This window comes from Pantherophis guttatus, chromosome 2 (assembly GCF_059756535.1).
Source record: "Pantherophis guttatus breed Tessera chromosome 2, ASM5975653v1, whole genome shotgun sequence".
Lineage (NCBI taxonomy): Eukaryota > Metazoa > Chordata > Lepidosauria > Squamata > Colubridae > Pantherophis > Pantherophis guttatus.
Window position 1 is genome coordinate 134,799,765 of NC_142064.1, and position 12,801 is coordinate 134,812,565.

The 12,801-nt window shown below is 40.8% G+C and overlaps 1 protein-coding gene across 1 annotated transcript in view; it reads right to left on the reverse strand.

The window, feature by feature from the left end:
* Positions 1–12,801, reverse strand: part of AVIL (advillin) — a 52,275-nt gene that overhangs the window by 23,639 nt on the left and 15,835 nt on the right. The window contains exons 4-9 of the mRNA XM_034413029.2: positions 11,994–12,190; positions 8,425–8,533; positions 8,199–8,309; positions 4,441–4,646; positions 2,894–2,972; positions 1,293–1,391 (exon numbers count right to left, since the gene is read on the reverse strand). Of these exons, the coding sequence (XP_034268920.2) occupies positions 1,293–1,391; positions 2,894–2,972; positions 4,441–4,646; positions 8,199–8,309; positions 8,425–8,533; positions 11,994–12,190 (801 nt within the window). The remainder of the gene's footprint in view (positions 1–1,292; positions 1,392–2,893; positions 2,973–4,440; positions 4,647–8,198; positions 8,310–8,424; positions 8,534–11,993; positions 12,191–12,801) is intronic.

The following is a 12,801-nucleotide window of genomic DNA, read 5'->3' on the forward strand; positions in this document are numbered from 1 at the left end:
GTGGAAGTGACAATTGTATGGGTCTTGAGAAACATAAAGTAAGTCGAATGCAATGAAATGGAGTATATCCGAAGTGTGTATGATAAAAGAGAGTTTTCTGAATGGGTGATGAATTAAGATGGATTGACTCCAAATCGGTGATTAGCTGGAAGGAAGTCTATTGACGTAATTGGGTTATATAGAAAGAATGACTTAGGAGAACAGGTCGACGGAAAGGAGAAGATGACGAAGTGAAGGTGTGGTTGGACAGAGATGACAAAATCCTACAAAAGTTAAAAAAATAAAAGGGAAGACCCAAAGTAGTGTGTATGGAAGGTGTGGGGGCAAAGACAGTTTGCCATGAGAAAAAGTTCCACAGTAATAGAGTGAACAGTGATAGTATAAATCATATCTACATCTACATCTACCGTGTTTCCCCGAAAATAAGACCCTGTCTTATATTTTTTTGAACCCTGAAATAAGCGCTTGGCCTTATTGCCATGCGCTCAAAAGCCTGATTGGGCTTATTATCAGGGGATGTCTTATTTTGGGGGAAACAGGGTACATCTATATCAACATATAGATAGATGGATAGATGGATAGATGGATAGATTTATAAATATAGATATAGATATATAGATATACACACACAAACATATATATCCTTTCCTTTTTCTTTTACGATTAAAATGTTCTTATCAGTTTTATCAGTTTTTTATTTTTTATTATTAACCATATGCTGTATTTTTTTGGCTTACTATTTCTTACTTCTTTTCTGCTGTTTTTGTAACACTGCAGAACCCAAAAGGGAAATGTATGATAGATGTACCAGTATATAGTTGCCTTTTCTCCCCAACAATTTTTCTTAGATATATTATCATATCTGGGCTGCAAAAAGCCAGACAACTACAAGATGGCAACAAAGCTACATAAGGTTCTCACTCTACTGTCTTAATAGGGCTGATTCAGAGTTTCACCCCTGCAGATCTGAGCAATAGCTCATGCGTACAATAGGCCTGTTGAAGATCCTGCTCTGTCTAGTGATTACTGTATGTGTACAATCTGCAAAGGTTTGGGTTGTTCTATTAGAAGAGAGCCTGATGCAAATTAACACTGATCTTTAAAAAACAAACAAACACACAAGTGTGTTACAATTTTTAAAAATATTTCACACCACTAGCAACTGGAGCATGTAAGCTTTACGTTTTAAAGTACCACGTTAAGAAATCTAAATCTTAATTTAGTATCTAGTTTTTAAAAGAGAAAGAACTGGGAAGCGGCCATTTCAATTGGAATGGATTACTCCACCATACCAAGGCTTTCGACATGGCTGTTTGTTTCTCCAGTTTAGTGGCTCCTTTCCCCTTCCAGACATAGATTTTCATCCCGCTGTGATCCAGAATGTAGCAATCCTAAAGCCCAAAGGAGATCATTAAGAGTATGGTATAAATAGTGTAAATCACTTATTGCAAAAAAAAAAGTTCAAATCAGTGCAAAAATGGATTTCATGGGCCGCTGAATTCAGGGGTGAAACCCAGCAGGTTCTGACAGGTTCTGGAGAACCGGTAGCGGAAATTTTGAGTAGTTCGGAGAACTGGCAAATACCACCTCTGGCTGGTCCCAGAGTGGGGTGGGACGGGAGATTTTGCAGTATCCTTCCCTCAGGAGTGGGGAGGGAATGGGGATTTTGCAGTATCTTTCCCTCAGGAGTGGGGTGGGAATGGAGATTTTGCAGTATCCTTCCCCTGCCACGCCCACCAAGCCACGCCCACAGAACTGATAGTATAAAAAATGGATTTCACCACTGGCTGAATTGGTTTTACAGCAATTGTGAAATTGATAAAAATTAAGAATCCTAATTTCCTGCACGCACCCCTGACAAAAAGACTATAGGAAAATGCCTCTACACAGCTTGGATCATTCATCCACCTGGCTCAGTTCTCCAAGTTTTTAAGGCAGGAGTTCTTAGTGTCAGCACTAGAGTAAATGCAGGTTGAGGCGACATCGAAACCTGACACTTAGTCTTACCAGAAATCCCTCTTCAGCAAAGGCTGAAGCACAAATCCCTCATGAACAAAATAGGTATCCGCTACTAAACTAAGGCCCCTGTCAAACACCAACCCTAAATTGAACAGTGGGCAAAAATATTTGATATATTTTGTATGGTAGCAGGATAAGGTCAAGTTTATTGTAGGGATCCGCAACTGACAGACAAGTGGAGAAAAATTTCCACTTGTAGCATTCACATATCCCCAGCTGTATTCACACAACACACTGAGATACAACTCAGCCAATCACGTTTTAGCCTAGCCAATTGTGCAAACCCAAGCTATGTTATTAATGTTCAAGAGTATCATTTGGCAGAAAATAGGGCTTTCTGACTAACTGATTAAATTGACCATAGCAAACACAAACTTATCTCTCCAAAATCTTGTGTCATCATATGTTTGCCATATGTTTGGATTTTAGTTAAATATTTCTAGGAAAACACCGTCAGCAAAAGAACGTAGGGCTTCAGTCCACTTTATGTAATAATCCAACAGGCTACTCTGTTGATGTATTAGAGCAGGGGTGTCAAACTCAAGGCCCAGGCGCTGGATCCGGCCCGTGGGGTGCTTAGATCTGGCCCGTGGGGCCAACCTGGAAACAGCGAAGGATCGGCCCACAATGGCTCTGCCAGCGAAAATGGAGCTCGGGAGCCAGTTTTCGCTGGCAGAATGCTCGGGCCACCACAGGGCTACCCAACACGAGTGACGTTGAGCTGGCCACGCCCACCCTGACCACAACCAACCTGGCCCCCTGAGGTCAAACACAACCGTGATGCGGCTCTCAATGAAATTGAGTTTCACATCCCTGTACTAGAGCTAAGAAGCTCAGTTTAGCACCATTTATGCCATGTCAATCTTAGACTTACATTGTGGTTTAATAATTCCTGCCTGAGAGGACGTTTGGCTTCTTCTGTAATTTCTATTTCTCCTCCAGAGTCTGTAACACTAGAAAAGAAGACAAGATTGTTTGTTTGGTTAGTTTGAGTGCTGGAAATGGCAGAATTCCTGAACTATTTCTTTTAGAATTTCTTACAGGTATGATTAATTCTTCCTGGAGTATCCAGTGTGAAGTATGAGCGTGAGGCCATGCAAGTAAATGTTAATTAATTGATTGATTAAGGGTAAGTTAACCATCACAAATTAAATACTTATATCAATACTTCCCATTCTGACACGTTTCAATAGAGACAATTACCATTTCATCTCTAATGCAAGGACTACCCAAGTTACTATAAATAACTGATGCATAAGCATGTCTGAATCCATCCAGAGAGACCATCATTCAGCTGTGTGATTCATTAGCTGTTTCTTCTCTGTTTTAATACTTTGGTAGTTAGTTTGTGTGAGGGACACGGTGGCTCAGTGGCGAAGACGCTGAGCTTGTCGATCGAAAGGTCGGCAGTTCAGCGGTTCGAATCCCTAGTGCCGCGTAACGGGGTGAGCTCCCGTTACTTGTCCCAGCTTCTGCCAACCTAGCAGTTCAAAAGCATGTAAAAAAGGCAAGTAGAAAAATAGGGACCATCTTTGGTGGGAAGGTAACAGCGTTCCGTGTGCCTCTGGCATTTAGTCATGCCGGCCACATGACCATGGAAACGTCTTTGGACAGCGCTGGCTCTTTGGCTTTGAAATGGAGATAAGCACCGCCCCCTAGAGTGGGGAATGACTAGCTCATATGTGCGAGGGGAACATTTACCTTTACCTTTAATTAGTTTGTGATTGTATTAACTACAGTCTGGCAAAGTGGAATGATTTGTGAATGTTCAGCAAGTATATAACCCTGACTTAGAGCCGAAATGGATGTTAAGTTACTTTCTGACTATAATTTTATAGATCTTATTTAAAGCAAAACAAAAATCTAGAAAAATAGCGACCTATCAAGTAAGTAGCATCAGTGAAGAAGTTCCAATAAACTTCAGAGATAGTTTGAAAGATAACTACAGTAGCTTCAGAGATAATTTTGGTTTGGCTTTGAAACCATTCACAGGCCTACAAATTTGCACCAATAAGATTTAGTATTTTATCTTGATTGACATATTTATTCCAGCTTTTCTTGCCTGACTGATATTATTCTGGCTTTACCATCACCCTGCAGTGTTAGCTCCACATCCTTCCCTTTGGTTGCCATCTACTCCAATCTGCCTCTTTCCTTGCCTTGACACACCAAATTCTATAAGCTTCAATGCATGATTCTCCAGTTTCCCCAAAATCTCATGTTTCCGTTCCTTTTCAAAGTGTTGCTGAAAGCTAAAGTTGGCAGTTTTTGCTTTCTTCCAATCCAGACCCATCTAGGTTATCTTTAACATTTTTTCAATGGAAGTTTCATCAACCTTCACAATCCATCCCAGTCGTGCAATTGCTCCATCAATAACAACTATGGTCAAGTCTTGGCCACGAGTAAAAATTTTCAACACACCAATAGAGGAAGAGGCTGGCCTTCTGCTGTTGGTCCACCATCTCATCAGAAATGGCAGGTTTGATTTCTTGAGTCCTTTCTCCCAGCTCACTCTCCAACACTTTCATCAAATCTGAACTGGCTTCTTCATCGTCACCCTCTATGACTCCAATTTCAGCACGGCCTCCACGTTCTCTGTCGCGGATATCTTGGGCAAGAAGCATAGCCTAAGAAAGAGAGAAGGAACATGGGAAGTCACCTCATATGAAATTAGATTATTGACCAGTCTAGCTCAGTTCACCTGATTCTGAGTGGCATTGATTCTCTATGTGCCATATTAGGAAATTTATTTATTATTTGTCAAAGTTATAGAGCTATTCATCTCACCCAAAATGACCCTACAATAAAACCAAGAATTAAAACATTTTGCAAACCGATTAAAAGTATGTTGTTCTTGTTGTTGTTAGTTGCAAAGTCGTATCTGACCCATCGTGACCCCATGGACAATGTTCCTCCAGGCCTTCCTGTCCTTTACCATCCTCTGGAGTCCATTTAAGCTCACGCTGACTGCTTCAGTGACTCCATCCAGCCACTTCATTCTCTATCGTCCCCTTCTTCTTTTGCTCTCAATCTTTCCCAGCATTAGGGTCTTCTCCAGTGAGTCCTTCCTTCTCATTAGGTGGCCAAAGGATTTGAGTTTCATCTTCAGGATCTGGCCTTCTAAAGAGCAGTCAGGGTTGATCTCCTCTAGGACTGACCGGTTTGATCGCCTTGCAGTCCAAGGGACTCGCAGGAGTCTTCTCCAGTACCATAGTTCAAAGGCCTCAATTCGTTGGTGCTCAGTCTTTCTTATGGTCCAACTTTCACAGCCATACATTGCAACTGGGAAAACCATAGCCTTGACTATACGCACTTTTGTTGGCAGGGTGATGTTTCTGCTTTTTAGTATGCTGTCTAGGTTTACCATAGTTTTCCTTCCCAGGAGCAAGCGTCTTTTAATTTCTTGGCTGCAGTCCCCATCTGCGGTGATCTTGGAGCCCAGATGGGGATTAAAAATATAAATATGGCTAAAGAAGACCATGAGAGGGAATATGTTTACAAGCAATATAACCAGCATGCAGGTTTCCTATTACCAGGTGCTCCCCAGGCTTGCTGAAAAGAAACACATTTTGAGAACTTTATGGACAGCCATAAGGGTTGGGGCTAACCTCACTACAGGAAGTATTATGTGTAAGAAGATGAATGCCATGGCAGAAAACAGTCATCTCCTAGATCCTGTCAGATGGAATGCAGACGGTACCCACAGCATGTCTCCCTGTGGACCTGATAGGACCAGTGGATGTCCCTCAGGGAAGAGATGGTCCTTCAGGTAATTTCAAATTGTCTCTGCCTTTTCTGAAATTGCAAGGGATTGAACCCAAGACCTTTTGCATGCTAATCATCCACTCTTCCTCTGAGTTTTGCTTGCCATGGTGTTACCATAAGCAAATATAGCTCATTTCATAACTTCTTTTAGCTGTGTGTGGCTTCATGTACACCACAGATACATAAGACTTTAGAAGAGCACTTGATGGCCGTGACCGGGAGGATTTTTCATCAGGTCTGCCTGATTCGCCAGTTGCGTCCCTTTCTGGATCGGGACTCGTTATGCACGGTCACTCATGCCCTCGTCACCTCCCGTCTGGACTATTGTAACGCTCTCTACATGGGGCTCCGCCTGAGGAGCACTCGGAGGCTCCAACTGGCGCAGAGTGTGGCCGCGCGGGTGGTGATGGGAGCGACGTGGCGCTCCCATGTAACGCCTCTCCTGCACGAGCTGCACTGGCTCCCGGTGGTCTTCCGAGTGCGCTTCAAGGTTTTGGTTATCACCTTCAGAGCGCTCCATGGCTTAGGACCTGGCTATTTACGGGACCGCCTGCTGCCACCAATAGCCTCCCACCGACCAGTACGCTCCCATAGAGAGGGGCTCCTCTGGGTGCTGTCGGCCAAACAATGTCGACTGGTGGCCCCCAGGGGGAAAGCCTTCTCTGTGGGGGCACCTACGATCTGGAACGAGCTCCCCCCGGAGATACGGAGGATTCCGGATCTGCATACCTTCCGTCGCGCGCTTAAGACGTTCCTTTTCCATCAAGCTGGCCTGACCTAAATTTTTCCTCTTTTTAAATGGAATTTTAAATTTGGTTTTAATTTATTGGGGTTTTAAAATGGTTCAGCCAAATTTATTTAATTAGTTTTATCTCTATTTTAAATTTTGTATCTATATGTTTTATTTTACGGCTGTTCACCGCCCTGAGTCCTTCGGGAGTAGGGCGGTATACAAATTTAATAAAATGAAAAATGAAAAATAAGACGAAGCCCTAGAAATTCACATAGGCGCAAAAGGCTTAAGTATGATCCTCCAAAACGACATTAAATAGAAGAGAATATTTGTAACTCAGGATTGAAATGGGGGGGTGTTTCCTTGCTGCTCTCAGAGCTTGGTTGTTTTCTTGCAGACACTTCATTACCAACTAGGCACTGATTATGTTACCTAGTTTGGTAATGAAACATCTGCAGGAAAGCAAACAAGCTCAGAGAGGACCCGCACCCAATACTAAATGCTGCCCTTAAAATCTACATTTGCATATGATAAGAGGGAGAAATGGTTAAACACGTGAAAATTAATCTTGATAATGACATTGATTTAATGTATATTAAAATAATAGGAAATGATTTCATTAAATATTAAATTTAGTTTTTAGTTTGGGACAACCCCATTCTTTATCCTAGCAATTTCTGGATTTGGAATAAGATCTTCAGCTCAAAGTTCTATATCCACAGAAGCTGATCTATAAAAACAATAGTTCGTTTGCGCAAGAATGGAAATCCAAAAATATCCCATCGGAGGCTATGTCAACCGCAAAGATCATGGATTGTGCAGAGGCAGACAAGCTTACCGGACTCTTGCGAGATAGACAAGAATCGGAGCTATATATGAGTTGGGACTGGTGGTATGCTTGGCTGCAAAAAAGAAATCTGAAGAAGAATGTAAAATAATAATCTTAGTGTGACTGGGCATAAATATTTATAGGAATATTGCATGGCAGTTGAGAATTTTTTCTTCTGGATAATCTTTTCTCTTTTTGATGATTTGGTTTAATGGAGGTTTGTACTATTTCTAGACGAAAATTGATGCCTTAAAACTCTATATGTATTATATCACTCTCTGCAATTCAATTCATATTGCTATTTTTTTCTGTAATTTTTAATAATTTTCAATAATTTTTTTTAAAAAAATATAAAAATATAAAAACAATAGTTCTATAAAACTTACATTCATGATGATATTGAAACAAATATAACAAAAGAGTTTGCCTTCCATTTGTCTTACCATTTTTTCCTTGTCCCTAAGGAAGGGAATTATTTTCTTCCCCACTCCAAGAAAGGACATGCCTGACTCAGGGACAACAGGAACAAAGAGAAACCCAAAGGTGCTTTTTCAAGAGGCAACTGGACTTTCTTGTTTTTTCTTTGAAGACGTTTCACTTCTCATCCAAGAAGCTTCTTCAGTTCAGCTTCTTGGATGAGAAGCGAAACGTCTTCAAAGAAAAACCAGAAAGTCCAGTTGCCTCTTGAAAAAGCACCTTTGGGACTACCATGACCTGGATGACTGAGAATCTCCATAGACATGAACAAAGAGAAAGTTTTGCAAAATTCCTGTGTGTCATAGACTCTCAGATGGAGCTGAGAAGAAGTACCATAATCCAAGCAGCCCTGCTACCCTTTTGGTCAGTATCTACCTTCAGCCGCTCCTGCTTGTTGCTTTCTGGACCATTCCACTGGACAATGATTTTACCCAGATCTAGGAGGAATACATCACCAAGGTTAAAGCTGTCCCAGCTTATCTCCACCTGCAGATGAGGAGCATACAAGAGCAAACAGGGAATGATCAAAAGATGCAGTCAATCATAGCGCGTGGTTTATGTGAAATGCAGGAGTCAAACCACAGTTGGGTCTCAAACTTACCTCTCTGGCCATAACGTTCCTTTTTCCTTTGACATGTAGAAGCCGCTTGACATTGTAGACATTGGTCTCCGTATGGTTGAAGCCAGATGCCCGACCTCCTTTCTTGTAGCTGTCCCAAGTTAGAGGAAAAAGAAAAAGATATGAAAGCCAGACAAGCTGGATAACAGTTACTGAGGATTAAGAAAACTTAATTTTGCTAAAGATGACCCTTAGAGCAGGGCTGAAATCCAGCAGGTTCTGACAGGTTCTGGAGAACCGGTAGCAGAAATTTTGAGTAGTTTGGAGAACCGGCAAATACCACCTCTGGCTGGCCCCAGAGTGGGGTGGGATTGGAGATTTTGCAATATCCTTCCCTCAGGAGTAGGGTGGGAATGGAGATTTTGCAGTATCCGTTCCGTGCCACACCCACCAAGCCACACCATGCCCACCAAGTCACGCCCACAGAACCGGTAGTAAAAAAAATTGGATTTCACCACTGCCTTAGAGACTTATACAACTAATACCACCTGTGTGTGTGAGAGAGGCTTTGTGGCTAATTGTTTCAGGAGAATTCAGGGGATTGCAGTGACTGGGAACAGAGAAAGTGGAGATGGGCTAGAGATCAGGAACGGAGTTAACCAACTCCCACCAGTATAGTTCTCTGTCAGTTACTGTCAAGGATGGATGGAGGATATTTTAAATCCACAGTGGGAAAGCCTGTTGTTTGCACCTACTGTGGTGTGACTATCCCCATCTAGTGGTTCGATTAAGTAATGCATATCCTGTAAATTCAGCTCACAGGTATTTTTAATAAAAGCAAAAGGCATATTGTGGAAAGAAAATAATTCTTCTGCAATAGATGATCAGCAGATCAAAGTGTCCTTCAGCAATTTTATGCTATGAAGTGCCATAACTGACACTGAAGCAAATACATGGGGAAAAATGTTTTCCCCCCCATGCCATCACTCTGCTAAACAACTAATTCCCACAACATTGTCAAACTACCTAGTAGCAGAGGTGGTATTCAGCAGGTTCTGACCAGTTCTGGAGAACTGGTAGTGGACATTTTGAGTAGTTCAGAGAACCGGTAAATACCACCTCTGACTGGCCCCGCCCCTATCTATTCTCCGCCTCCCGAGTCTAGGGTTGCCAGGTCTGCTTCCAAAAAATAGCGGACAAGCGGGGGTGGGGGGGTTAAGTAGTAAAAAAAAAAAATTACAATTAAATTATATATTTTCTTACAAACATTTTAACATGTATTAAAATAATCACTTTAAAACTTTACTTAAAATTCAAAACATCAAATATATTATAATAATATGTAAAATATTAAATTACATTTTATTTTGCTGTTGTGTGTATTTTTTATTTGACTGCGCAGCTTTGATCAATTATTTGTGTTTAAGGAATAATTCTTTAATTTCAGTACAACGTTGAGAAATATTAAAAAATATACAAAGTTCACTTCGAACTGATGGTACAAGCAGTCGGTTACGTTCGTCAGTCCACAAATTTCCCATGATGCTGAAAATTCGCTCAACCTTTGCATTTGATACTGGAATTGATGCACAATACTGGAACAGTTTCAGTAAACTCGGAGCTGGCTCTTTCTTGAAAAAGTACGTCCACTTATCAAGGGATGAATCGCCCTGCAGATGAACATAAATTTCTTCTAAGGCAGAAATTTCATTGAAGAGAGTGTTGGGTGGAAGTTCTTCTCGCCATGGAGATAATAACCAGATGTTCATCATTTCTTCTAAAGTTGGAGTATTATTGCGATCAATTAGATTGAAACAACTTAGCGTCTCATATACTGAATCGGTGAAATTATACCACTTTTCTAGGTACGCAATGGCTCTTTGATACACGTTGATGGCTTCTTTCTTAAACTTTTGCACGGCATTCTCAGGCAAATGTTTTTTACGTAAGGCAAATAAAACTTTCATTCCAAAAAACTGCTCATCGTATTTTTTTTGCAAAGAATCACGCAGCTTACACATGATAATGTAAAGATCACATGCAAGAATTTTCTTGCTTTCCAGCTTCAGTAGGGTGTCTTGTATTATTGACATGAAGAAGTGCGTGAAATATAAATACAATTCTGAAATTGTTGGTTCATCGTCCTTTGCGAGTTCATTTTCCTGATCCGAAATAAGGTTCCAGATAATCTTATGGCACTCATGAGATCCAAGAGAAATAAAATACGATTTTAGAGGTATCCAGTTTAAAAGAAGTCTTTCGACCGCTTTAAACAAACTTAACCAACCTGTTGGAACATGGCACAAAACTTCATGGAACTCTGACTCGCAAAACTCAAAGAATGATTTCAACTCTTCTCGTTTCTTCACAGAATTCGAAAATTCGGCAAAAACCTTCAGCACCACATTTTCGATATCAAAAGATAACTGCTTTAATGCATTTTTTGCGCTGTTGTGTAAAATGTGATTATTGCAATGAGCAGCTACAATATTGTCATTTTCCAGCAATAATTTTTGGTAAACAGATTTGTTCACTCCATAATTGACCGATGCATTATCTGCTGAGTAAAGCTTTTGAATAAAAAAAATGTCCACTATTTTGTGAAAAAAAGAGAAGAGCCTTGATAGTACAGTGGTCTACGCACCCTGTTATTAACACAGCTGCCTGCAATTTACTGCTGGTTCGAATCTTACCAGGCTCAAGGTTGACTCAGCCTTCCATCCTTTCTAAGGTAGGTGAAATGAGGACCCAGTTTGTGGGGGCAATAAGCTGACTTTGTATAAATATACAAAAGTATGAAGGCTATTGCTTAACGCATTGTAAGCCGCCCTGAGTCTCCGGAGAAGGGCGGCATATAAATGAAATTTAAAAATAAAAAATAAAAAAAATAGTGAACATAATGTGAAAAAAGTGGACTATCCACTCAAATAGTGGACACCTGGCAACCCTACCCGAGTCCCAGCTGATCAGGAGAAAATGGGGATTTTGCAGTAAACTTCCCCTGAAGTGGGGAGGGAATGGAGATTTTACAGTATCCTTCCCCTGTCATGCCCACCAAGCCACACCTGCCAAACCATGCCACGCCCACCAAGCCATGCCCACAGAACCAGTAGTTAAAAATTTTGAATCCCAACACTGTCTACTAGAGCTATATTACTATTATCCTTCTCATCTTTTCTATTAATTACCTATTCCTTATCTTCTTATGACTATAACTTTGTGGCTTGTATCCTACAATTTATATTGTTTTATTTAGTATCCTAGATTCCTAGTATGATTTATGTTGATTGTGTCTTATGACTATCACTGAGTATTGTATCTTATGATTTATGATGAATGTATTTTATGATTATAATCATGATTTATCACTTGTTGCTTGTATGTACACTGAGAGCTTAGGCATTGGAGACAAATTCCTTGTGTGTCCAATCACATGTGCCCAATAAAAAAATATTCTATTTCTATTATTTCTATTTCTATTCCCCAGCCATCATGTGCACACAGACACACATCATATTCACCATTAAGGAAAGCTTACTCCCCACCCCACCCTCAAGGCCTTCTTCTCAAATGATCTTTTCAGCCTATCGGCAAAGATCAAGCATACTCACATGACCCCTTTCTTAAAGTAGCCCTTGAAGAGCTCAGATTCATAGCCTTGCACCTCCCGGTGCTGCACTGGGACTCCACCAAGATAGTCGTCCAGTTGGATGGTATAAATGGCAGCAGAGCCCTGTTCATCTCGTGAGGAGCAGCTTCCAATCCAGTAGTGAACATCATAGGAAAGGATGCTGCCCAATTTACGGGTCTGTGGATAGGATGAAGGTTATGGTGCATAACATAAATCGAAGTTGAATACTTGGGGATTGTAAACAGCTGGATTTACCCTTACCTTTTATGTTCCTTCAGAAAATTAAAGAAGGACTTAACTGAGTATCTGGGATGCTTCCATTTTAGTATTCCGGTGAGTTTGTACCCAAAGCCCAAAAATATTTTTTAATCCTAGTGGTACATCAATATTACTGCTAGACAATTTAACAGCACAACTTTATTTGCAGATAATCTGAGGTTCAAACTCCAGGTTTTAAAGCATGTTTTTCAACCTTGGCAGCTTGAAGATGTATGGCCTTCAACTCCCAGAATTCCCCAGCCAGTTGGGCATTGAAATCTACACATCTTCAGGCTGCCAAGCTTGAGAAACACTTCTCTAAAGATGGAAGAACCATTAGCTTAGAGCGTAAAGTCTTTCTTTTGCTGTGCTTTTCACTGCCTGTCCTAACAGTCAGTCCTGGGAGTGGATCACTTGTCTTTTTCTGGAGTTACATAGCGCTCATAGGCATATGACACCATAATATTTGGTGTTTTGCCTATGATTGCAAATATAGTCTTTTGAGTATGTGGCAGATACAACACCCACCC